This window comes from Tiliqua scincoides, chromosome 3 (assembly GCF_035046505.1).
Source record: "Tiliqua scincoides isolate rTilSci1 chromosome 3, rTilSci1.hap2, whole genome shotgun sequence".
Classification (NCBI taxonomy): domain Eukaryota; kingdom Metazoa; phylum Chordata; class Lepidosauria; order Squamata; family Scincidae; genus Tiliqua; species Tiliqua scincoides.
The window spans coordinates 29,670,824-29,698,624 of record NC_089823.1 but is presented as its reverse complement, the minus strand read 5'-3'; the positions used below and the strand labels follow the sequence as shown (position 1 = coordinate 29,698,624).

The window sequence follows — 27,801 nt, the reverse complement described above, 5'->3', positions numbered from 1 at the left end:
AAAAGGGAGATGAAACTGATGTGTGGGATTTTTTTACCCCTTACCATTGGAGACATTTTCTCCTTTCTGAGTGAAGTGTTGAACAACCTTTTCACAAACACTTCGAACAAAATTTGCTTGGGTCCCCAAAGGCTGGATAATGTTTCGGCAGGGGCCACATTCTGCCCATATGCCACCAGCAGACTGTGTTGGCTGTCTGTATTATTGTCATTTATTTACTTATATACCTACTTTTAAACTAAAAAGATGCAAAATGGTTTTCTGTTAAAATTAAATCATAAACACAATTTTATAGACAGCAATAAACACAACTTTAATACCACTGGGAGAGTCTAAAAATCAGTTAAAATAAAAAAGAACACCCCCCCCCCCCAAAAGACAGCAGCCATGAAGCATTCATTAAAATCCTTGGAGAATAAGCAGACCTTCACCTGTTGGTTAAACAACAATGGCATTGGCACCTCCTGGGCCAACTTTGGGATAGCATTCCATGCATGCAGTGGTACTACTCACCCTAATTGCCTTGTGCATCCACTCCAAAGCCAGGGGCACCCACAAGAAAACCCAGAAGATTAACCTGGGTGATGCCCTCAGGTAATCAGGTGATGCCCTCAGACATTTAGGTATGTCAAGGGCAAATGAAACAGTACCACAGCAATGACACTTGAAACACTTTGTAAATTATTGCAGGGAAGTGTATGTTGTTCCTTCCTTTTGATCCTTACAACAGCCCTGTAGGGTAGATTCAGCTGAGGAATTGTAAGTGGCTCAGGGTCACCCAGTGAACTTCACAGTCAAGTGGGCAACTTAACCTACACGTCCCCCCCTTCTAGTCAAATGTTCTAATTACGGCATTCAGAACTGGTATGATCAAACAGATACATACAGCAGTGTTCTTTGGGGAGGAGTCATTTATCTGTTTGTGTCCACGTGTGCATCAGCCAAAGAAAAGTGCACAAAATAATCCCTCATGATTATGACACAAGTCATTGCATGCAAGAAATCACTACCCTGTCCCCTGAAATTCAACTATCGCCAACCAGTGCTGTCCCCATGAATATTGCAGCAAGTCCTGACGTGTGTTGGCGGATCATAACCACTGATTATTTTTCCTTTGGGTGCCTCAGTGCTTTGAGTGCATTTCTGCAGAGATTTTGTGTAATGCCATGGCAAATTAAAATAATTCACGTTCGCATTCAGCTGATTCAGATGATGGCTTTTCGTGCTTTCAGCAGGCAGGAAAGAGCTTCTGAGGCAATGAAATACCCATCCCTGAAGGACGTTGGTTTCTGAGACACCATCACTGAATTAAGCACTTCATTAGCAAAAGTAGTACGTTCAACTGCCATCATCTGTCCGGGGGATTTTGAGCAAATTTCACAGCTGAAAATAGAATCAACACTGATTAAAAAAGACCTTGGAAGGTTGCCAATGAAAGCCACTTCCAGGGGAGGGGGGGGAACTATGTTAGGCTGCAATCCTAAACATTCTTGCCTAGTGGGTAAGCTCCACTGAACACAATATAACTTTCTTTTGAGTACACATGTATGTTAGTGTCTTGCAGTAAAACCAACTAACAGCCCAATCCTATTGAACCACCACCCCGACAATGCACCCACACCACCAGAGCGGGTGTTGCATCCGGGGGGGAGGGACAGTCCTGGAGGTGTCCTCCGAGTAAAGGAACATTTGTTGCTTTGCCCAGCAGTAAACCTGAACTGCCCTGCTGGGTCTACTTGGACCTGTACAGCTATATAGCTATGGTCTCAGGAAGGCAGATCGAGGCCAGGAAGAGGGATATTTATTTTTCACATTTTTATACCGCCCTTCCTCCAAAGAGCTCAATAGGAGACCAGCAGTTCAGCTGCTGCTGATACCGCCCCTTCCTGGCCTCAAATGGCTTCCCTCCCTGCCTCCCTCCAACTCCCTGTGCTACTTTACCAGTCCTCTTACCCAAAGGAGGCCTCCAGAGGCAGAAACTCCTTAGGATTCAGCAGGTACCAGATTGGCATGACTGCACTGCCATTAAGAATTAATAGAGTTAAGTAGGATTGGGCTGCCTTGGTGGAAAACAGAGAGGAAAGGGAAAGGAAAGAAGTAGATGGAAAGGAAAAGGAAAAGGAAAGGAAAGAAGTAGATGGAAACTCTCCATCTACTTCTGCTCAATACCGAAGCCTCCCATGACTGCTTTTCATTTTATTTTTAATGACACCGAAAACCCTGCATGCAGTTGCACCTCATCAGTGATCTCAAGTGATACAATTCAAAGTTGGAGGCCAGTTGTTACACTAATTGTGAATAAGCTTTCGACATCTAGCTGCAATCATGATTGAATTCATTTGTAAAAAAAAAAAATTGCTCTTAAAAAAAAGTTACTAATGTAAGTTTTGCACATGGACTATGCGTGATATTACCTGATATGTAATAATTTTGTTAAAATACATGGTAAAAAAAATTAAAAAGTGAACGAGTAATGCCTGTACACATGAGTGACAGAATGAACACTTCTTGCTGCAGAAAAAGGGCCGTTTTTCCTAGATGAGCTCATTGTTCCAGTTCTTGACAAGGACTTCTTGGGCATTGTTGGAATCAGCTCATTAGTTTAGCTCCACAAGTGCTTATTTTGCTGCCGTAAGTGCTCATTTTTCCATTGTTTTGAAACACATCAGACTGTCTCCAGTGTAAGGCAGAAAAGCAAAATACGAATGTTACCATGCCTAAAAAATAGCAGGAGATCTCTCAAACCCAAATCATTACCATATCAAAAGCCGAGACAGAATATGGAGCAGCGGAACTCCTAATGGGAAAAAGGCTAGAGGCTCCAAAGCAATTTCAGCTTAGTGAAGTAGGTGTTCTGAATGGGCTGTGTGAAGTTCAGTATTTCAGGGGGAAAAAAACAAACCTCTGTATAACGATGGCTATATAATGATGCAGACTCATTTGTTAAATTACTCAGCAGAAAGTCCATCAGTTACATAGAAGAAAGAAAAGAGTGAAAGATATTTTGTTACTTCATAGTTAAATGGTGTGCAGTTTAGGCTGGAAAATAAATTAGTAAAACTTCCTGCTTTGGGGGTGCAAATCTGCACAGTAGTTTCTGCAACAGCTTTGAGAATCTTCAACAAGGAATGTTTTGTCTAAATGACAGCTTCATTCCAAGCAGCTCTCAAAGTCCTCCATCCAGAAGTGCAGCCTCCCCCAATCAGGAGGTTGCGCATACACATCATGGCTTGTAATCTTTGAAGGATTTTTCCCCCATCAAGTTTATTATTTGGATAGAAGTGATATTTTGAGGAAACTGATTTGCCTCCTCTGGAGGGGAAAAAGGCTTTGTTTTGACAACTCATCCATGAGCTTCCTGGCACTTGCTGCTGCACCAAAGCAGCTACTGCTGTATCCAGTGGGCGCTGGGAAGCAGCCAGAGGTTTTCTCAGGAGAAAGGGACATATCTCCTTCCCCTGGGGAAAGCTCCAAGCCCCACAATTATGCATAAGAAGGATAGAGTGGATAGAGAGATGCTCTTTACCCTCTCACACAACACCAGAACCAGGGGACATCGACTAAAATTGAGTGTTGGGAGAGTTAAGACTGACAAAAGAAAATATTTTTTTACTTAGCGTGTAGTTGGTCTATGGAACTCCTTGCCACATGATGCGGTGATGGCATCTGGCCTGGATGCTTTCAAAAGGGGATTGGACAAATTTCTGGAGGAAAAATCCATCACAGGTTACAAGCCATGATGTGTATGTTTAACCTCCTGATTTTAGAAATGGGCTATGTCAGAATGCCAAATGCAAAGGAGGGCACCAGGATGCAGGTCTCTTTTTCTCTTGTGTACTCCCTGGGGCATTTGGTGGGCCACTGTGAGTTATAGGAAGCTGGACTAGATGGGCCTATGGCCTGATCCAGCGGGGCTTTTCTTATGTTCTTATAATGGGGTTCTTAAGTCGGTGCCAGTTATTTTGCTGGCACAGACTTGAGAGACTCCATTTCAGGCCTTCCAGCCTGACACAGAGTTCCAGATATGGCGGGGCAGGGCTATGCTGATCCCACACCCCTCCCACCCCGATCCTCCTCCCCACCTGCTCTCCCCCCACCCCCCAGAGGCACTTACCCCCAGCAGCAGTGAGTTCTCTTTCTGCCAGCACTGGGCTAGGCACCTGACTGACACAGGCTTAGTACCAGCACTCCTTACTTGCCAGGTGCCATAAACGTGCTTTACAGCACATTTACGACACTCAGTGCTGGCACGAGGGCTCAGCGCTGGCACTGGGCAAATTTAGGATTGGGCCCTAATTCAGCTCCATGGAAATAAGAGGCCAGATCTCGCAGATTCTATTTTCGTAAGGCTTTGTACAAAGAACAAAGGAGGAGGAAACATAAAAAACTGCCTTCCAGGCCATGCACACTATACAAGGCAGTTACCTCTCCTAGCATGGGATTTCACTTAAGTGCAATCCTATGCATGACTACTCAGAAGAAAATCCCATTGTGTTCAATTGGACCTGCTCCCAGGTAAGCATGGAATTGCAGCCTCAGGGCCCAATCCTATCCAATTTTTCAGTGTTGGTGCAGCTGTGCATTGCATCCTGTCATGGGGAGGCAGTCACAGAGGCCTCCTCAAGGTATGGGAACCTTAGGCTGCAATCCTAGCCACACTTTCCTGGGAGCAAGCCCCATTGACTATAATGAGACTTACTTTTGAGTAGACATGCATAGGATTGGGCTCTTACAGCCCATTTTTCCAATGCCGGTGTAACTGTGCCAATGGGGCATGCATTGCATCTTGTGGTGGGGCAGCAGTCACAGAGGCCTCCTTAAGGTATGGGAACACTTGTTCCCGTACCTTGGCTCTGCATTGCAGCTGCACCAGTGCTGGAAAATTGGATAGGATTGGGCCCTTAGTCTGCATTCCCAGCGGTATGATCCCTTTGAAGTCTTGCAAGTCATATTGTCTGCAGGATGCAGGACCAGTGAAGAGCTAATCATTTTAGAAGCCAGGAGGCTAGGTCTTCAGTCTGCCGCAGAAAGAGGAAAACACAAAGATTGGTTCTGATACCTAAAATTGCTGCTGTAACTCTGTGAACAATATTCTGTATATAGGTATAGTTACCAGACAGAAAAGGAGACAGAGTACCTATTTGTTTAACCATTGTGTAGAAGAGGGAATTATGCACTCTGTCTCCCTTTCCATCTGGTAACCCTATATACAGGATCGTACATTACATTGTTTTTGCAAAGTAAGTATGGCCTCTAGTCATTCATTTTTTAAACCATAAACTTTATTCTGGATTACTTGGCAGTTATATACACCAAGTTTTCATTTCAGGGAAATATAATGGCACTGGCAGGGCTGGGAAGACAGGGAAGATGCATTCTCTCCTATGTCTCACTTTTCTTTTTTGTATATGCTCTATTAAAATTCATAGACTTCACCCTGCACTAAGCAAAACTGCATTTGAAGTGATTGCTCAAGAATTCGTTCTCCAGTTTAGCCTTGAGATAGACATTATGCCAAACTTTACAATCAGATTACAAAAGTAGCTGTTTTATAGAAACTACTGCCATGTTTCATTAGTTTTTTCCCCCCTACTGAATGATAGAAGAAACTGGTACAAGTCCTGAATAACTCTAGCTCAGGGTTTTTCAAACTGTGTGTCCTGGGATGGTCCTCCCCATCCGCCCTTGCATTCAGTTGGCTCCAAATTGAAGCCCTCCGTATGCAATTGGAGGCTGTTTTGCCAAATCCCAAGCCACTGGGCCTTGTAAACCAGTCCAATCAATCAGAGTTGCCAATAAGCCAAGTTACTATCCAAAGTCAGGTTCTAGGTAGGTCAGTCCAATCAGTCAAGGTATCCAAATCAAAGTCCAAAGCCAAAGTCCAGTCACAATCCAGTCTGATTCCCAATTCCATAAACCAAGCCAGTCTCCTTTCCTACCTCCAACCTGCACTCCTTCAAAACCCACCATCCTTTCTATCTCAGGTGCTCCTTATATCCTGAGGGATCTCCTTTAGCCTCTAGTGGCTGCAGCTGTGCAGCACACCTCCAGCTACCACCTGGGCCTTAATCCTGCATTCACTTAGAGCAAGGGGCACTGTGGACACCACACCCTATCTCCTCGGTAATATCTTCCGCAATTCCAATACAATCCACCCCTTGGTGTCACAGTGGTTCCCTTGATCAATTGCTCTTTTTCTTGGGCCATCCACCCCTTGGTCTGTTTCATCTTTTCCATACCGGTTGCTGAAGCTCCCATACAGTCCAATCCATCCTGGTGCCCATTTGGTCTATCTATATCATGCCCCATCCCAGAGGGCAGCCTATCAATCCCAGTGGTCCTGCAATTAAGTCCAGAGGCCATCCTATTAATTGCAGGCATGCTGGCTCCTCCACTTCCATCTGTTCCCCTCTCTAGGGCATCCCCATTCTATTTCTTGGGGAGTCTCTTTCAAACCCCCTTCCAGCAGCAAAGCCCATTTTATTCATCCTGCCAAGCCCCATTCTAGGAGGATAATTGCCCAAACTCTCCATGCCATGGAAAGGGCCTTCCATTCCTCCCATTTTGTTCATCCTAAAATCCAAGCCTTCCATACCCATTGTTCCAGGTCCCAAGTTGCCTATCCCCATGCCCTTGGTCAAGTGGTTTGCATTAATAGGTCTCCCTCCTGGTCCCAGCCCCATACCAATGCCCCCAAGTCCATGAGGAAGCTGCTGGGGTTGCTCTGCAGGGAAGCAGTCTCTGTTTGATAAGGCTCGTTCATCCATCTTCACATGCATTCGTCTACCAAACAGTAACTGTCCATTGAACATGGAGATGGCCTGAACAGCTTCAATTACTTGCTCAAAAGTGACAGTGCCGATCCCTCGACTTCTGCCATCTTTGTCTTTAAAAATGTCCGCACGGACAACCACACCAGCCATGCTGAACACATCCTTCAGTTTCTTCCAGCCAACTTTGTACTTCAAATTGGCAACAAACACAGTGCTTCCCAATCTGCCAGCCTGAAAAGAGTCAAAGAGGCCCTCTTTGCTGCTCCTGCAGCCCCACCCCTTTATCTCTAGTCCAGACCGGCACTTCAGTTCAACCAGGCGTCCTGCCTGTGCCTTATACAGGCTCTCTGCAGCCTTTATATCTTTCTGGGCATTTGCAAAGGCCTTCACATATGTGAGATTCTTCTCTCTTTCAATGCAAATTAGCCCTTTTAACTTGGCAACTTCCTCCCTCAGAATTCTCTTTTCCACATCCTCCCCACCTGACCCCCTGAGCCTTTTCAGGGAAAGGATGCCATATTTAATGAGTCCACCCATATACTGCACCAGCTGGAAAATGGTCCAAAGAATGCTCAAAGTAGCCCAGACATTCCATAATAGGGCAGGAGCATTTGCTTTCCATACAGCAAGGTCCAGGGCCTCCCAGATCTGCCAGAGATCCATTTGCTTGCTCTCTTGTTACACAAGGGGATACTACTTGCCTTGGGCTTGTACCCCACTCCTGGTACCAATTGTTTTGCCAAATCCCAAGCCACTGGGCCTTGTAAACCAGTCCAATCAATCAGAGTTGCCAATAAGCCAAGTTACTATCCAAAGTCAGGTTCTAGGTAGGTCAGTCCAATCAGTCAAGGTATCCAAATCAAAGTCCAAAGCCAAAGTCCAGTCACAATCCAGTCTGATTCCCAATTCCATAAACCAAGCCAGTCTCCTTTCCTACCTCCAACCTGCACTCCTTCAAAACCCACCATCCTTTCTATCTCAGGTGCTCCTTATATCCTGAGGGATCTCCTTTAGCCTCTAGTGGCTGCAGCTGTGCAGCACACCTCCAGCTACCACCTGGGCCTTAATCCTGCATTCACTTAGAGCAAGGGGCACTGTGGACACCACACCCTATCTCCTCGGTAATATCTTCCGCAATTCCAATACAGAGGCTGCTCCGGGCCTCTGCAGACCTTCAGAAGCAGCTGGAAAGTCACGGCTTACTACCAGGTTTGTGAAAGTGACTTCCACTTGCTTCCAGTGGTCTGCGGAGGGCTTCTGAAGCCTGCAGACACCCAGCGCCGCACAAGGAGGCAAGTTGCAGTGCCCTCTGCCACAGAACAGGAAGGTCACAGCAGCGGGAAGTTTGAGAACCCCTGCTCTAGATCTATCGATTGTTCAAGTAGATCAACACAATTCTCATGTGTTGTCAGGTTACAGCTGTAACTTGGAACAGCTTGGACTGCTACATCAGCTGGATTCTAGCCTTATTGGAATTGGTCAGACATGGCTATGGTCACCTGTGCATTCATAACATCCAGACTGGATTACTGTAGCATACTCTGCTTGGGACTGCCTCTGAAGACTGTTTGGAACTTCAATTGGTATGGAACAGGGCCCTCCAAACCCCAGCCCATAGGCCGGATCCGTGGTTTGGGAAAAGCCCTTCCCCCCTTGAGCAGCGCATACCGTTCTGCTGCGGCTCTGCTTCTTTTTCACCTTGATTGCTGCACAGGGACGCTCTGGGCAGTTGCATCTGATTGGATATCCTGCTGCACAGCTTACTGCTATTTGTTGCATTGCATTCCTTGTCACTCTGCTGGGTGGCAGGTGTCCAGGGGTCCATTAAGTAAGCCCCGGTCAGAACAGGGAGGGCTCTTCTTGGACACAGAATATAACCACCAGTTATTAACTGGCTCCAGGGGTCATGGTTAAAATAGTAACCATGAACTTACTGAACACCACTACTACAACCGCTAAGCATTTTAAAGTAAAAAAAATGATGTCATAAAAAGCAGGTGTATTTATTTATCTATAGATGTTATTCATTTTGGTTTTAATTGAAACCACTGATTCCTCTCCCGTTACACAGGTCTACACACATTTTGTAAAAGTTAGAACTATTCTTGGGTGTATTTGGAGTGCTGGATCAAAAAATGGCATTGGTTTTGCCTGATTGGCTGTAGTTTTGGGGGTACGGCATAGCCACCTGATATGCTAATTCAAGCTTTCTCATGAGGAAGCCGTGTCCTTGGCAACTAAAAATAAGTTTGTTGTTTGTTTTTGGTAGGCCTATTCTATCAGTTTAAATGAGTATTGGGTTATCCAAATGTTTTTTAGGTCTATGAGCAGAAGCAAACATTACCATCTAGAACAGGAGTCTCTAAACTTAGGGCCACATCAAATATCTGGCACAATGTCAACAGCTGGAAAAACTTTAAATATACAATTTGAATAAATACATTAGAGATGGAACTTAGACGAATGAATAAACGGGCTTAAATGTCCAGGATTTTTCCAAGCACCAACACAGCCCAAGAAATAAAGTACACACTTAAATGAACCCCCATTGCCCCACCTCACAAGCATAACTCTGGTTGTGTTTGGTCAACTGGGCCAGAGGCTCTCAGGGGATCAGAGGCTGGCCGCAGACCGGATAGAGGCTTGCCACAGGCCGCATCTGGCCCCTGGGCCAGGTTTGGAGACCCCTGTTCTAGAAAATAAAACAAGTCTGCAAAGTCTACCAAATGTGGTAAATCTGAAATGAAGCAGTGTACATATTTATTTTAGTTGTCCAGTTAAAATAAAACAAGCATGACTAGCAATACGGGTGAGTTAAACTGAATCTTGCAAAATATACATGTGAATCTCGGCAACATGATCTTGAACTAAAGTTCATCCTAACTTTGTTGTCTTAAAATTGCTTTAAATTCTGCATCTACAGCACTCTAAAAATGTTATGTCCAGACCAAGAGCTTTCAATAAGCCGAAGAGTTTATTCTGTATTAAAATTGATTACAAGCTGTTCCAAGTCCTGGTGCTTTGAGTTTAGGAAGCCATCACTACAATGTGGGTGACTAATCTGAGTAAGTGGGATAGTCCCACAGACCGGTTTTAACACCTGCAATATCTTCAGAACAGGCTGGAAAGCTCTGTTAAGGCTGCTACACTATTATAGGCAGGAAGCTATGATTAGATGCCAATTTTTGTGCTCAGAGGTGAAATGCATATTTAATAAAAAGGGAAAAATGAAAACTAAAAACTCAAACTTGCCATTATGTTGCCTCTTTTATGAGTAATAGTCCTCCATGGCAAATATTGCATGCATAACTTCCCCCCAAAAGTTAGGCAAAGTAGTTGTTCCATCCCCAGCTCTTTCACTTCTTTTCAAGAGGAGAGGTTTGAAAAAGCAGACCGCTGGGAAGATATGCTACAAACTTCTAAGTTAGTGAAGGAACTTCCAGCATCACTAGTGTATTCTGGGTAGGAAGAACTGGATGAGATGATGTTTTTCAGCCTCTGAAGTGCAATGATGAGCAATAAAAGGAGAAAGGCCAAGAGACTGAGGAATATTGAAACGTAGACATATACATTTGACATGCGCCCAGAAGATGAATCCATGGATGTCGAGAGAGAAGTGGGATACGGCTCCAGAAAAGTTCCATTTTCCATATTTGATATTAATCCAGAGGTAGGACTGAGTTCAGACATTTTTTTTTATTTGTGCGTTGTATATGTGGAAGAGATCTAGCACTGAAAAACAGCTTTCCATAAAACTGCAGGCATATTGAGCTTGTTCTTCAGTTCTTAAACTCAGAATTAAATTGAACTTCAGTACTGTAGGAGAGGGGAAAATGAAAAACAAAATTAGACCATTGTGTTCATTTGTGATCACTCTTTTGTTACATGCAGTACAGCAATTTTCAAAAGCCAGTTATCTAGGAGGAAAATCAAAATGCAAAGTGGTGAGAGAGACAACTCAGATCACATGGTTTTAAATGTGTACTTTCTTCTCAACTAGCCATTGCTAATCATTCTGGGGGGCATGGTACAAACTTGTAACAAGGACTCCCCACAACACAAGAACATAAGAAGAGCCCCACTGGATCAGGACATAGGCCCATCCAGCTTCCTGTATCTCACAGTGGCCCATCAAATGCCTCAGGGAGCATACCAGATAACAAGAGACCTGCATCCTGGTGCCCTCCCCTGCATCTGGCATTCTGAGGTGCCCCCGTTCCCCCTCCCATCAGATGCCTTGCCCATTTTGAAAAATGCAAAGATTGATTGGCGTCCTTTCGCTTTCTTTATTGAAGCTCTTTTCTAGCTGCCTGATTTGTATTTATAGCCAGACATGGCTGTGTGGCACACATGTATACTGTATTAATTACAGACAAGTGACAAATGCCCTTTTAGACACTGTTTCTTGTCCCCAAGATACAGTATTAGTTTTTTTGTGTGCGCTGGAGACCAAAGGCCTAACTCATTGATTCACACATGATCTGGGGCCAGTAAACCCTATAAGCAGCATTGGCTCCAACTGACCCAAGAATCTAGGTTCCTAATTATGATGGAACTTGTCTCTCTGCACCTTCCCCACTGGGCTATTATACCGTGTTGGCTGTTCCTGCTTGTGCATAAGGAAATATCTGTACAAACTAAGTCATTCTGGGCCTTGCAGTCTGTGAGACAATTTTGTAACAGAGGGTGGCAACCTTTTCTCTGACTCAAAATATAAATCCTAACATTTCCTGCACATACTCTCCTCTCTTTTTCTGTTGCACAGGACAAGCCCCTAAACAAACTAGAGATAAATGAGTTTCCTTAAGTTCAAATCAGAATCACCCTGAGAGAAATGGAAGCTATTCTTCCCACCCACCACCCACCCACTCCCCAAAACTGGAAATCTGAGACTTGTTTTTGTTGGTTGCCCACTTTAAAAAGTGTGGTGGGAGAAGTACAAAGTTGGTCTCTTCTTCTGTTTCAGGGGAGCAATTCCCTTAAAAGAGCATCAGAAACAGTCCAAAGAGAATTCCTCAGCCAGGAGCTTGCTGTTTGCAAAGAAAAGATGCTTGCCCTGTTCCAACACTGCTTCTAATAGGCACTAGCCTCTCTCAGTCGCACTGGTGTGCCGCAAATGGTCCCCAGGTGTGTCGAGGGAATTTGGGGAAATTGGGGGATGTGAGCCCCCACTGACAGCACAGTGTGCCTTGTCAACTGTCAAAAAGCTGATGTTGTGCCTTGACCATTTTAGTGCCTTGCCAGTGTGCCGCGAGATGAAAAAGATTGAAAATCACTGATATAATGAGTTACACAGCACAATAAAATAAATAAATGGTTCCCTGCCCCCAAAGAGCTCACACATTCTGGGAGATAAGTCTGCATAAAGATGGTCAAGAATGTTCAAGAATTTAACCTTATTCTCCCCCCCCCCCATGGGAATATAATGGGGGATGAAATATACTCATCTCATCCCGCAATGCTTGAGACTTATTGCTAGTAATTGCCAGTCCCAGAAACTGAGGCAAATCCTGAGCTTTATATACTTCCAAATCTTTTCAAATGAATCCACTTTGCTAAACCCATAGCTGCTTTGTACTGGTTTTGTAATATTCATTGAGCCATTTGTAAATATAGAGTAACTGCTCAGTCAATGGAAAAGTTTTTCCTTGTTTTTTAAGTGATTACTAACTAAGTATGTTTTAAGTAATTACAAGTGATTACTGATTTTTAAGTGATTTAAGTAATTGCCATTTAAGCACAATCCTAACAATGAGTTAGGCTGGCACCTAGGAGGTTCACAAATGTGCCATAAAGCATGTTTGCGCCTCCTTGGGAGCAAGCCGCTCCAGTGCACAGAGGTGCACTGGCACACAGAGGCTGAATCCAGCCTCTGTGGTGGCTTGTGGGACGAGTCTTGCGTTGGCCGAACTCAGCCGACGCAAGGCTCTAAGGTAGGTGAGGAGGAGGCAGGGAGGAGGCGGTAGGGAGGCATTCCGGGTTGGGGAGAGGGCAGGCAGTGGGCGGCCTTGGGGCGGGCGTGTGGGGAGTGGGAGGCAGGGCTTGGATCCTGCTATAATGCCGGATCCCAACCCCCGTTCCCAAGCAGTGTGAAGCGGCTTCAAGCTGCTCCGCTTTCCTTGGACTTCTGAGGTGGTACAAGTCCAAGGAGACTCATAGGGGCCGCAGTGGCTTACCCAGGGGTAGGAGGAAGAGTTTCCCCTTACCTGTGGCTGAGCCACTTTGCAGCCCTATATTGCGCTGGATATAGTGCAAGCCTCCTGGCTTGCCTGTTCCAGCGCAAGATAGGATTGCATCCTTTGTTGTTTTATCTATCAGCATATGCCTGCAGACCGTGACATTGGCCTATTTCCTTCCCAGTGCAATTTCAGTCTTCTGGTGGGCATTCACATTACTGAATGCTTCTCCATATTAAATTTTTTCTCCACATAGAAACAAGAATTCTGTTTTCACCTTTCTGACCTACACTGGTTGAGCATGTGGTGGGAAGTGAGAAGTCTGGAATTAGGCTCACTGGAGGATCTCAACAGGCTCTTAGCTACAAGTGTAAATTCTGCCATAAGATAAGGGATCCTGCATGATACTGCTGGTGCAGGCCTGAGCTGATCCATGGCAGCAGTGGGGGCTTCCTGGGGGATTCCCTTCCTCTGAAGAGGCCTCTAGATGCCAAAACTCTCCCACGGGTTACAGTGAATGCCATAATTGCACTACTGCATTGCCATGTGGGGAGTTAGGTAGAAATGGGCTGTAAATTTCACGCTTCCTTCCAGAAACTGCTGGACTCACTGATAGCAATGAGCAATAGGGAATATTCTTGCCTTGAATAGGCACTTCCTCTTGGGGCTTTCAAGCCACCATAGCTGTAAAATGCGGGATTTCAGAAACATGTCATTAACATATAGATTACCACCAGCTAAAAAAAATGGTGCCCAATAAATCCTGAAACACAGCTTAGAATTGCTTTTTGACTCTAAATAAAACCTAACAAAGGAATGAAAAAAATTCCCTTCCAGTGTTATGCTTCTACGCCTCAAGCAAGGTTAATTTGCAAAGGGATGCACAATTCAAATCACTGGCCAGTCCGATCCTTTCCCCTTCATTGTGTGTGCAGTTGTGCCAAAAACTGGTGCACTGTATCAAGCAGGGGGACACTGGATCAGAATACTTCTGCAGAGAAAGGGGATTTAAATCCCCTTACCGTTGTGTAAGCCTCCTGTTCCACAATGGCTGTCCTTGGACTTGCACTAGCAATCTCACTAGTGCGAGTCCGAAGACAGAAAGGGGGCAGGGAGGCTGCCGCCAAAGGAGATAGGATCCAGCGTGCACCATCCCCGCAAGATCCACCCCTTCCACAGCCTCCCCACCCATTGTTATGCCCCCTCTCCCACCCAGTTTTGCCTCTTCCTTGCTCCTCTTTAGCCCTCCCCCACTCCTCCCACCTCTCCCACTGGTTTAGCTGCTCTGGTGGGTTGTGGGAGATCTGAAGATGCTGCTGCAAAGTGCTTTATGGCGCTTTTGCAGCAGTCACCACCAGTGGAATGCTCTGGTGATGAGGACCAATAGAACTGAGCCATAATACTACCATGCATGGCCTTTATAACGTATCCTGGTTTCTCCTAAGTAGATATAATATAATATAATATACAGTATTTATATACCGCCTTTCTTGGTCTTTATTCAAGACTTTATTCAAGGCGGTTTACACAGGCAGGCTTATTAAATCCACGCAGGGATTTTTACAAATTGAAAGAAGGTTCTCTCTTTCAAGAACCGCCACATTCAAGATGTTACACTCCGATCTGGTAGCAAGATAGTAGCAAGTTTAGAGTTGACTTAGAAAAAGTGTCACACTCTGTTCAGCTGAACAACCACAGTTTAATGGTTTAAAATTAATCACTCAGGAAAAAATGCCCAAGAAAACACCTCATTTCAAATCTGGGAAGAAGTTTACATAACCATTTTTATGGGAAATGGTTTCCATGTTGTGAGCTGTGGTAAAACTTTCCTATAAAGGGGCTTTCCCCATAACTGGATTGTAATTTATAAAATACTTTACTAGGAAGTTACATAACCCACATATACCCCCTTATCTTTATCAACAATCAGATTATGTAAAGATTCAAAAGCTGCAGAAGCTTCACTAATCTTTGTTTAACCAGATTCTTTATGCTCAGGAGAACTTTGCTCTCATTTCAGCTCAAGTGCTCAATGAGATAAAAGGAGGAGCACACCAGAATGAAATAAACAATATACATGAGGAGAAAGAGAAGACTGGAGCAAACACCTGAAGTCAATGTTGGAATCTGAATGCAGGACTTTGGGAGGCAGTATATCATCCAGACACCTGAGTTCTTACCTGCCCTCTATGATACCTGTAGGGAAAGGATGCAGCCTCCTAAGCTGTCTCTCTGAATGATAGTTATGTGCAAGCTTCTGATTTTAGAAGTGGACTACCTCAGAATGCCAGATGCATGGGAGGGCACCAGGACGCAGGTTGTGTCTTGTTGTCTTATGTGCTCCTTGAAGCATTTGGTGGGCCCTAAGACACACAGGAAGCTGGACTAGATGGGCCTTTGGCCTGATCCAACAGGGCTTATATTCTTATGAATGGAGGCAGCCATTGAACAGCATCCCTTCACATCCACGCAAAGAGAACAGCCATGGGGTCTCTGTTCTATAAGTAGTAAGAGCCTCTGATAGTTCAGAAGATGTGTATCAGCTTGAGAAACTGTAAGTGAAATATTTCTTTTGAAATGCTAACAGCCTCTGTTCTTTTGTGTTGATAGCAGCATAACAGCTGGGTGGTGGAATTTCCCATAGGGAAAGGGTTCTTCTGATTATACAGTTTGCTAGATATTCCAGAACTCTCTTTTCCAACAGTCAGTCTAGACCAGAAGCAGCCAACCTTTTGGGCAAGTATGCCAAAACTCAAGTCCAAATATTCATGTCTGTGCGCACGTGCATGTAGGGGTGCAAACAGACTACTCTGCCTTGGTGTAACTTTGCTCCTATCTAAGCTGGAAAGCAGGCAGTAGTGTAGCACAGGAGTGCAGGAGGATGCATAGTCCTAAATCTGTGCCATAGGTAAGACTTCAGACCACTTCCCTTCTGTCCAGATGTGTCACAATCCAAACAACCTCAGCCACTGGTCCAATTCTGCCTAGATTGCAGGTGCCCTCCAATCTAACCACAGTTAACAGTTTTCTTTTGTGGTAAAGTTCACAGATATTTTTTAATGTCTTCAAGGATTCAAACACCAATGGTCTCAGTTAAGGAGAACATTGTAATCTGAAGGACTCCTCAACTACATAACATTTTCTGCACGAATAAACTACATTTGTTTCAATGGGACTAGACCAGGGGTGTCCACACTTTTTGGCAGGACGGCCACATCATCTCTCTGATGCTAAATGGGGGGCCAGGAAAAAAAGAATTAATTTACATCTCAAATTTGAATAAATTTACATAAATGAATATATTAGAGATGGAACTTATATGAATGAATGAAGGTCTTGCAATAGCTCAAGGCCTATAAAAGGCCTTGCACAAAGCAAGGCTGGCTTTTCCTTTGCTGCCACTGCTGTATCACAGACAAGAAACAGCAAGCAGTAGAGGAGCGCTCATTCCGCAGCTCATGTGAGAGGTTGAACTGTTGGCTGTCACACTGAGAGTGCCAGTGCAGGCTCCAGAAAGTCCCTGGAGGGCTAGAGACTCATTGGAGACAGAGGGCTCCCCGCGGGCTTAATTGGGAGTCCTCGAGGGCCACAAGTGGCCCCAGAGCCAGGGTTTGGGCACCCCTGGACTAGACTACTGAGTAGACCAGCCATTTTCAACCACTGTGCCGTGGCACACTGGTATGCCGCGAGTGGTCCACAGGTGTGCCACAGGAATTTGAGGGAAGGTTTTTTATTAGTAGGGTTATTTATTAGTAGGGATGTGAGGCCCCCACTGGCAGCATGGTGTGCCTTGGCAATTATCAAAAACCTGATGGTGTGCCTTGACAATTTTAGTGCCTTGTCAGTGTGCCATGAGATGAAAAAGTTTGAAATTCCTGGAGTAGACAGTGAACCTACTTAGTAGTGTTAACTTCAGACCCTTTAATCATAGGCTCAGTTTAATGGAATATCTTGCCAAAATTATTTCTAGAGATGTGCGGATCATTACCCAGAATACTGTACTTTGTAATTATTGCTTAACACTTACTTCCTGTTGGTTTCGCCACAGTAATTAAGGGCCTCCTTCTTCAAGATGCAGACAGTTTCCACAGCTGTGAAAAAAATCAAGGAACTGCTAATAATCTTCAAGAGGTACCAGAATGTTATTGCTGGTACTACTTATCCTCTCGCAGACTAAAAGCCAACTCAGCAGACACCTATTGAGAGTGCTAAAAATTTTGCCTCACAGTTCCATAACTGTTTCCTTAAAATAGCCCCCATCATCTAAAAGTAGGAGCCCTGACAATATTTACAGGCTCTAAATGATGTTTGGAGCGAAATAGTTGGCAGCTAAGATGTGATGTGACAATTGTGACTTCATTTCTGTGTCACCTTATAAATGCTTAGCTTTGCTGAAAATTGTGCCGTGGTATGAGATTGCCTTCATGTTTACTGCAATATGTCCGCCTCAGCTTAACAGCATCTTTAAATAAACCCTACACCCAAGTCCAGTTCTACTTGCAAATACAGTACAGGTCCAACCTTGTTATACACGAATTTTCTATGCATGGATTTGACTCAACATGAATGGCCACTGCAAATGAGAAGGAACGTGATCCCTGGAGAAGGGGAAAAATGCATGCCTTTAAAATCACAGTTTTAAAAAACTGCTTTTCTTACTGTTGTAGAGAGACAGTCATGCATGCGATCATTCTTCAGCTGAGCCAGGCAAAGGCAGGGAGTCCTTAGCATTTCTAATTGCTGACTGCCTCTCTGCAATAGTAAAAAAAAGCTGTTTTAAACCACAATTGAAATGAGATGTATTTTTTATTTTAAAACCGCTTTTATTTAACACATTTTATGGTATCAGCAGGGAGTCCCAGAATCAAACCCCTGGGGATGACAAGGCACGACCTTATTCCATTAGGAGCAATGGAGGGGCAAGAAACCCGGAAGTGGGTTTTTCTACCCATGGATTTTTTTTTATCCACTAGGGGTTCCAGAACCCCAGTGGATAATGAGGGATGACCTGTATGTTTATATTTATTATTTATGCATGTTTTAGGACAGAGGTGGGCAAATCCTGACCCGGGGGCCATTTGTAGCCCTCGGGGTCCCCCAATCCAGCCCACAGGAGCCTCCAGTCCCCAATGAGCCTATGGCCTGTTGGAGGTCGCCTGGCCTGTGACTGCCGGTTGCAACTGCGAGACGCGAGCTGCAGGCTGAGATAGAGCAAGGCCTTTTATAGTCTCCTTGTGTTTTCTGCTTTTCCCATTATTGTAACACCCCCCCCCCCCAATTGCTTCTGAACAATTCATTATTCCATGTGTTTCTGGCTTGGTCTGTATGTTTTTACTGTGCAAGAGGCATGTGGTAAACAGTTCATAAACAGTTCATGTAGGTTCTGTATTATATTTCTCAGGTGTTTTATAAATCAGCTCAATAAAATTCATTCATTCATTCAAGTTCCATCTCTAATGTATTCATTTATGTAAATTTATTCAAATTTGAAATGTGAATTAATCCTTTTTTTTCTCCTGCCCCTGACACAGTGTCAGAGAGATGATGTTTGCCCGCCCCTGATTTAGGAGAGCCTCACAAATCACAATCCATAATAATTTCTTTCCAGTTCTATCAAAACACACATGAATGGATAGACTTCTAGCCCATTTTCAGTTCCAGGAATGTCTCTTCATTCTGATAATCACTTGGCACTCTTTTCTTATGCTTCTTTCACCCTTTTGTTGCTCCAACACAAAATCTTCCATACTCTCCAGTCCACTGGCTGTTCTCAGATTCAGATGCTTTTCTCCACCATGCTCCTTCCTCCCTATCATAAGAATTGTGCCACAAAGTGCTAGATCAGGGCAAGATTCATCTCTTGGCAGTGGCAACAAGGATACCTCTGGGAGCTCCCATTCCAGAGATGAAGGTGGTGGACTTCCATTGTGGTTGCTCCCAGCATCTGATATTGCCTGTGAACATTGAGGTTCAGTTTAGTTGTTACGGCCAATAGCCACATCATGAATTTGTCCAATTCCCTTTTAATGACATTTAGACAAGTGGCCACTAGTGGTGAATTCTGTTAGTTAGGGCGCAATCCTAACCCCTTATGTCAACTCTTTCCAGCACTGGCATAGCGGTGCCAATGGGACATGCGCTGCATCCTGCAGTTGGGTGTCACTCACGGAGGCCTCCTCAAAGTAAGGGGATGTTTGTTCCCTTACCTCAGGAGTGCATTACCCTTAGGTCAGTGCTGGAAAGTACTGACATAAGGGGTTAGTATTGCACCTTAGAGCCCAATCCTGAGCTTGGGGCTCCAACTTTCCGCCAGACTGCATTGTCGCAAACGTGCCATAAGGCACGTCTGTGAGGCTTACTGCCAGGCAGGTGCCTGTCCTCTGCTGCTTGGTGGTCTCATGGACTGCTGAGCCACGGCATGGTAAGTGGGGGCAGGGAGGGGGCAGGGAGGAGGCGTTCTGGGGAGGGGGGAGGCAGGCAGAGGGCGGAGAGAGGGTAGGAAGGAGGCGTGATGGGGAGGCGGAAGGCAGAGAAAGGGCGGGCAGGAGGTGTGCTGGGGGAGGGAGGGAGGCACGTCCCATGGACCTCCGCTCCACCAGATCCAAGGTGTTCGTGTGGGGCTCAGCACCCTACACAAACACTTTTACCTTACCGCCGACCTTTAGGTCGCGGTAAATGCCGCGACGCCCATGGCAGGCTGAGGTGTGCAGGATGTAGTGGGAACCATTCTCGGTGCCGCTGCAGCCACGTGCCCCAGGCAGCTCAGGATTGGGCTGCTTGTTAGTTAGTAAGGGTGCAATCCTAACCCCTTATGTCAGTGCTTTCCAGCACTGGCATAGCAGTGCCAATGGGACATGTGCTGCATCCTGCAGTTGGGAGTCACTCACGGAGGCCTCCTCAAAGTAAGGGAATGTTTGTTCCCTTACCTCAGAGCTGCATTGCTGTTATGTCAGTGCTGGAAAGCACTGACATAAGAACAGCCCCACTGGATCAGGCCATAGGCCCATCTAGTCCAGCTTCCTGTATCTCACAGCGGCCCACCAAGTGCCCCAGGGAGCACACCAGATAACAAGAGACCTCATTCTGACGCCCTCCCTTGCATCTGACATTCTGACATAGCCCAGTTCTAAAATCAGGAGGTTGTACATGCACATCATGGCTTGTAACCCGTAATGGATTTTTCCTCCAGAAACTTGTCCAATCCCCTTTTAAAGGCATCCAGGCCAGACACCATCACCACATCCTGTGGCAAGGAGTTCCACAGACCAACCACACGCTGAGTAAAGAAATATTTTCTTTTTTGCCTCTTTGTTTTCGCACCGTCCAATGAACATTCGAGACAACAGGTATGGGAGAAAGGGCCACTTTATTTAGCAGTTACAACAGAAGAGGAGGCTGAGACCTGCAGCATCTGAGGCAGCGAAGCCCCCTGTGATGTGGAGGTGGGACCTCTGGGAGGTACACTCAATTTTAGCGGATGTCCCCTGGTTCTGGTGTTATGTGAGAGTGTAAAGAACATCTCCCTATCCACTCTGTCCATCCCCTGCATAATTTTGTATGTCTCAATCATGTCCCCCCTCAGGCGTCTCTTTTCTAGGCTGAAGAGGCCCAAACACCGTAGCCTTTCCTCATAAGGAAGGTGCCCCAGCACCGTAATCATCTTAGTCGCTCTCTTTTGCACCTTTTCTATTTCCACTATGTCTTTTTTGTGATGCGGCGACCAGAACTGGACACAATACTCTAGGTGTGGCCTTACCATAGATTTCTACAACGGCATTATAATACGTATTAGCCGTTTTGTTCTCAATACCCTTCCTAATGATCCCAAGCATAGAATTGGCCTGCTTCACTGCTGCCGCACATTGGGTCGACACTTTCATCGACCTGTCCACCACCACCCCAAGATCTCTCTCCTGATCTGTCACAGACAGCTCAGAACCCATCAGCCTATATCGAAAGTTTTGATTTTTTGCCCCAATGTGCATGACTTTACACTTACTGACATTGAAGCGCATCTGCCATTTTGCTGCCCATTCTGCCAGTTTGGAGAGATCCTTCTGGAGCTCCTCACAATCACTTCTGGTCTTCACCACTCGGAAAAGTTTGGTGTCGTCTGCAAATTTTGCAACCTCACTGCTCAACCCTGTCTCCAGGTCATTTATGAAGAGGTTGAAAAGCACCGGTCCCAGGACAGATCCTTGGGGCACACCGCTTTTCACCTCTCTCCATTGTGAAAATTGCCCATTGACACCCACTCTCTGTTTCCTGGCCTTCAACCAGTTCTCAATCCAGGAGAGGACCTGTCCTCTAATTCCCTGACTGTGGAGTTTTTTCAGTAGCCTTTGGTGAGGCACCGTGTCAAACACCTTCTGAAAGTCCAGATATATAATGTCCACGGGTTCTCCCTCATCCACATGCCTGTTGACTTTTTCAAAGAATTCTATAAGGTTCGTGAGGCAAGACTTACCCTTACAGAAGCCATGCTGACTCTCCCTCAGCAAGGCCTGTTCATCTATGTGTTTTGAGATCCTATCTTTGATGAGGCATTCCACCATCTTACCCGGTATAGATGTTAGGCTGACCGGCCTATAGTTTCTCAGGTCCCCCCTCTTTCCCTTTTTAAAGATAAGCGTGACATTTGCTATCGTCCAATCTTCTGGCACCGTGGCTGTTTTGAGGGACAAGTTGCATATCTTAGTCAAGAGATCTGCAACTTCATTCTTCAATTCCTTAATAACTCTAGGGTGGATGCCATCAGGGCCCGGTGACTTATTGATCTTTAGTTTATCAATGAGGTCTGAAACATCTTCTCTTTTAACCTCTATCTGACTTAACTCCTCGGTCAGGAGGGGCCGTTTGGGCAGCGGTATCTGCCCGAGGTCTTCTGCCGTGAAGACAGATGCAAAGAACTCACTTAATTTCTCTGCCATCTCTAAGTCTCCTTTTATCTCCCCTTGCCCTCCCTCACCATCCAGAGGGCCAACTGCTTCTCTGGCAGGTTTCCTGCTTCTAACATATTTGAAGAAGCTTTTATTATTCCCCTTAATGTTGCTGGCCATGTGTTCCTCATAGTCTCGCTTGGCCTCCCATATCACCTTCTTACATTTCTTTTGCCACAGTTTATGTTCCTTTTTTATTATCCTCATTAGGGCAAGACTTCCATTTACGGAAGATCGATGTGACATTTGCTATCCTCCAATCTTCTGGCACCGTGGCCGTTTTGAGGGACAAGTTGCACATTTTAGTCAAGCGATCAGCAACTTCATTCTTCATTCCTTAATGACTCTTGGGTGGATGCCATCTGGGCCCGGTGACTTATTGATCTTTAATTTATCAATGAGGTCTGAAACATCTTCTCTTTTAACCTCTATCTGACTTAATTCCTTGGTCAGGAGGGGCCGTTCGGGCAGCGGTATCTGCCCAAGGTCTTCTGCCGTGAAGACAGATGCAAAGAACTCATTTAATTTCTCTGCCATCTCTAAGTTTCCTTTTATCTCCCCTTTCCCTTTCTCTCCTTTATGTCCTCGGGACATAAGGGGTTAGGATTGCGCCCTTAGTTAGTTAGGGCACAATCCTAACCAGGTCTAAGAAGTCCTATTTTGTTCAATGGGGCTTACTCTCAGGAAAGTGTGGTTAGGATTGCAGCCTTAGTTAGTTAGTTAGTTAGTTAGTTAGTTAGTTAGTTAGTTAGTTAGGAATATGTTGTGCAAAAAACCATTCCTTTGTTCAGTTCTGAATTTACACCCAATAAAATTGCATTCCCCTCTTTCCAGGCTGTTCATAAATTTGTGGCATCAATGCAGCCTCAGGACTTGTACCTTCATTCTGAAAAGTCAGACATTGGCTGCATAGAAAAAGCGGGCGTCATTTTCAACTCTTCATGGCAGCCAATTTATATTTTGATCCTTTTTTCAATTTCTCTTCCGATTTAAGTAGAAATTGTCAGTTCATAATATATCACACTTGATGAAAAGTTCTCTCTTGTTTAAATCTCATCATATTCCCTGAATGCCATTCCTCTAAATGTCCATTTATTACGGAAGAAATGGAGCAAATGGTTTCAAAATAATGTAGATGAGACATGTCCAATCTTCTGACATTATGAGAATAAGAGAATGAGCAGCATTTAAGAATCAAGAGTAGTTCGCAAAAGCAGAATCTGATGTGAGCTGTTGATGGGATCACAGCAATCTCAGTACTGCCTACTGCAGTAAATTGAATCTTTGTTCAGATAACCTTGACTGCACTCCCTTATATTTTTGTTGCCTGTGGCTTGTCTACGCATTTCTTCATTCTGCTACTCATTTTATGCACAAGTCTTGGTGAAAAGGCAGCGGCAAAAGCTTTATTGGCAGCACTCGGGCTCTAGAAATTAGTTATATTGAAGCAGAGCAGCAAAGAAAACAGGGCTGTCCTGGACAAAGAGATCCCAGAGGCCCCCCCCCCCCCCGTCCAGGCAGAGTACAGGGGTCTTCCCTGCTTCTGTTGAGAGGTCATCTCATTTTCCTGGCCTGGTAGGTGCTATATGTTGAACCCAGGAAAATTTAATTCTTCAATTAGCTGGAGCACAATTAAGTGAGAGTGGAGGGCAGCAGTCACCCCTTTCCAGTGACTCCAAAACACCTCCATTTTGCTCCTTCCTGCCTGGAATGGCTCTGAAGGGAAGGAGCCCCTTGCATGCTGCGCTGAGGCTCCCAGCAAGACTTAGTGCTTTGCACCCTCTCCAACTATGCCACTGCCCCTTTCTATGTTTCAGACCACACATCATTGTTTTTCAGGAGCTGCTTCTCCCTCTGGTTCTTATGAAAATATTACATTAAATGCTCTTTATGCACATGAGCAAGGTTTTGTTTTGCCATCTTGTCTTCAGTATATCCCAGAGAAACTTCCTTCCCTCACTGAAATCTCAAAGCTACCAGCTAGTGCGTTGCTGGTAATATGACCGATATGGGGAATGTGGCTACATAGATATCACAGGAAGAGGCCATAGCTCCGAGACAGTGCATGCAGAGAGTTTCAGGTTCAATTGTCACTTAAGAAGGTCTCAGGTAGCAAGACAGGGAAAACCTCTTCCTGAGATATTGGAAAGTTACTGCCAGTAAGATTAGAGTGGGCTAGATCAGGTTGTCAAACTCATTTCATACAGAGGGCCATATAGCATTCATGATGCCTGCTGAGGGCCAGAAGTTATGTCACTAAGCAGGTCATGACAAAACAAAGCACTTTTTTCTTACCTAGGAAGTCATTAGCTGCAAATAGATGAGAAAATACACAAATCTTGATCATATCTGCAAGATATGGGAGAGCCCAATATTCCCTTTGTGACACCTCTGCCAGCTTAGCAGCTGAGAGCAGCAGATGGTGTTGCTCGGAGAGGCCAAGGGCTGGATAAAGAACTTCATACTGCCACAGCACTGGAGCACTCGGCTAACAGTAGTTTATTTTAGATTAAAATTAGTTTAATTGATTTAGGTTAAAATTAATTATTAGTGTAATCTGTGGAACTCCTTGTCACATGATGTTGTGATAGCACCTGGTTTAAATGCCTTTAATCAACCTTTTAAAGGGGATTTATGGAGGAAATGCCCCATCACATGTTACAAGCCATGATGGCTATATGCAACCTCTGGGTTTTAGAGGTAGCCTGTCTCTGAATGCCAGTTGCAAGGGAGTGGCAACAAAATATGAGTGTCTTATTCTCTTGGGTGCTCCCAGAGGCATCTGGTAAGCCACTGTGAGATATAGGAAGCTGGACTACATGGGCCTACATGAGCCTGATTCAGTAGGGCTCTTCTTATGTTCTTAGTTTAAAAACAAAAGGTTTGAAAAGAGACAAAGTTATCATCTCCCTTCTCCAGTCTCCTGCTTTCCCTTTTAAGAAACCTCTGCATCTTTGTTTTAATTTGTTTTTCTAGTTATGCATGTCCTCACTGACACATCTAGGGTTGGAGCACTTATCTAGCCCCATTATAAAGGAAGAACGGTTTGTGAGCATTAGTATTAAAAAGCAACCCCCATATTGCAGGATTCTCCTCCTCCAGCCATTCCAAAGAACAATACTTCATACTAATTGGATGGATGAGTAAGAGTAGCACCACGTAACAATTAAAGAAAGAAGAGAAGCCCTGCTATAATACAGAATATCAGGGTTTCTCAAATTGTGGGTCGCGACCTGAATGTTGGTGAGTTGGGAAGCTGAAACTGACAAGCTGATAATAGAGAAGGAAAATGCAGGAGCTCTATGGAAAGTGAAACTGAGCCACACTGCATGTTTACTCCTGAGCAGACAGATGTGCCTTGGTCCATTGAGAAGGGCAGGTCAAAAGGAATCCAAGGCCACCAGAATGGTCTTGATCTGATAAACACAGCCCCCCCCCCCCCAAACACATGAGAATAAAGTCCCTCTCTCCAAGCTGGTGAATGTATGGAAAGCGAAACTAAGCTACATGGTCATGTTTACTCATGAGTAAACAAATGTGCCTTAGCTCATGTTCAAGGTCAGGCAAAGGAGAATGCAGGGCCATCAGAATGGTTCTCAATAGATGAATGTGGAGCTCAACAAATGCTCCAGAAGGCAATCCCCGACCATGAAAAGGGTAAAAACAAGATTCAGCTGGTAAGGTGAAACTTTTTCTTTTCTAGTCTTTCAAAGCTAGGTGGGTTCTAATAGTTTGCCATTTTAAAATGTGAGTTCCGGTGGTTTGGAAACCACTGCTTTATTGGAAAGGGTGTCTGTCCATATCAGGGAGGCATCAAGGTGGTTTACGAATAGAAATTAAAACAATACGGTATGAAACAGCAACACCAGCAACAACAAAGCTATAGATCAAACAGGCAGGGCGACTCATAAAAGTGCAATCTATGGCAAAGAACCAATGAAAGGAGACTTGCTGCAGGATGGGAAGTCAGGTTTAATGTCAAGTTCCTGGCACAAAAATTCACTTAAGGCCAAACTAGCAGTTTAACTCTTGCTATGAGTTCAGAACAGCTTTTGAATTTACCCTTCTCAGACTTTAATCACCTTTAACTTGCTCAGGAGTAAATAACATATCTAAATGAAGGGCAGGTCAGCTTAAAATCACAATCATAGGCACAGTATCTATTGTAATATCTATTTCCATTCTTAGAACTGAGAAAGAAAGAGCAACAATATTGCCAAAGCGGGAGACCTGGCACCTCTCCATTAAATACTAAAAGTTTTACATATAAGGCAACTGGGCATGTTCCTTTCAGACCTACTGTTGTGGATTGCTTTCAGGAAACCTCAGGAAGACCATCCTTCCTGTGATCCTGAGATTGACATTCCCTACAAACTCTCTTGTGTCTTTACTTCAGAAGCACACTCCTGAACCCAGGAGCTGTCACAGGGAGTCAGCTTCTCACAAGGTCATTATCTGCCAAACTTTTCAAAGCTCTCCATAAGACTCCAGCACCCAGACCTTCACTTACATAAGCCCAGCAACATCAATAATAATCAAAATTCATTAGCATTTTCTGCTTGTGCTTATGGGCCAGTATGGTTTATAACATTGAGCAAGACTTTCACAACTTCCAAATCCACCAGAAGTTCCTGGATTCTGGTAAATCTGGTAATATAATGACAGTTTCTGGAGTGAGAACCAGATACCTGGCAAAACAGATCTGCCATATTTATTCTGGACAGAAATTAGAGGGTTCTGCCTGTCACTTGACTGATCTGGGGGAAAATATAAGTTCCTTGGAAACCCAACCTATGGCAAAATATGTGGTTGTAAACCTATGTGCGCTGCCATATAATGTGTAACCTGGAACTGTGCGAGACTTTGAACCTGTATTTGCAACTCTCTCTCTCTCACACACACATACTCTCTCTCTCTCTCTCTCTCTCTCTCTCTCTCTCTCACACACACACACACACACACACACACACACACAGAGAGAGAGAGAGAGAGAGAGAGAAGGAATTATTTATACAGGATACATCCTATCTGTACCTGAATACACAGTTCTAAGCCATGTAGATTGAAGCCAGGGATACATCTGCTTTAGGAATTATTCTTCCAGTGAGAGAGAATCACAACCAAGTCAAATCTCCATGTGTTTCAGTTTCCATCCTTTAAGCAAAGTTAGACTGAGCTACATGAGACAAACAATTCTGCAAGGTGGGATCTGAGTCTGTTATTAGGTTGCTTTTGTCTCTTCCATCACAGCATCACTCATCCTTGAAATCAATCCAAATGCAATAAAGAAAAACGATCAAATACACAAAAACTACTGTTAAGTACATTATTAATACCAACATCTATTGATGATTCAACTCATCACACTGGTGTTCGGTGCCAAAAAAGAGAATGGAAGCTCACCACACCCACTCTTTTGGAATGCTGAGCTGATGACACTTGAAAGTCATTACAGAAACAAATTATCACCCAGTGAAAACTCAGAAGCAGCAGCACAGGCTTCTAAGTACTGATACACAGTCTGCTCCCTGGTGACTGTGAGACATCACCCCACCCCCCCCCCGCGTGCCTCCCGAAGCCTGCTCTCCATCGATCTGATTCTGCCTGAAAAAATAATCCCTGGAGAGGATGAAAGTGGAAGTATTGTCTCCAAACGAGACAAATATAAATGATTCCAAGTCTGTTTCTATCCCCTCTCATTGCCCTAGGAGGTCCTTTAACAAATTCCTTTCACACACTACACTGCATTTGATTATATCCTCCCAAACTTGCATGCAGTGCAGAGGTTCTCAATCACAGCTGAGAAAACAATGCCTACAGAATCTCTTGGCAGAAAAGCGCTCTTCATTCCTACTGGAATGCACTAAACATGGCAGGCTTTCAGAATGGTGCTCAACCTTGACACATTATGCG

At 44.6% G+C, this 27,801-nt stretch overlaps 1 protein-coding gene across 1 annotated transcript; it reads right to left on the bottom strand.

Annotated features, from left to right (window-relative positions):
* Positions 1–10,139: 10,139 nt before the first annotated feature.
* SERTM1 (serine rich and transmembrane domain containing 1) lies at positions 10,140–10,463 on the bottom strand. Its single transcript, XM_066622588.1, has one exon. The coding sequence runs from the start codon at positions 10,461–10,463 to the stop codon at positions 10,140–10,142; it is 324 nt and encodes a 107-aa protein (XP_066478685.1).
* Positions 10,464–27,801: the final 17,338 nt, after the last annotated feature.

Excerpts from the sequence above, each read along its gene's own strand:
- SERTM1 (XM_066622588.1), bottom strand. The coding sequence starts at position 10,463 with ATGTCTGAACTCAGTCCTACCTCTGGATTAATATCAAATATGGAAAAT.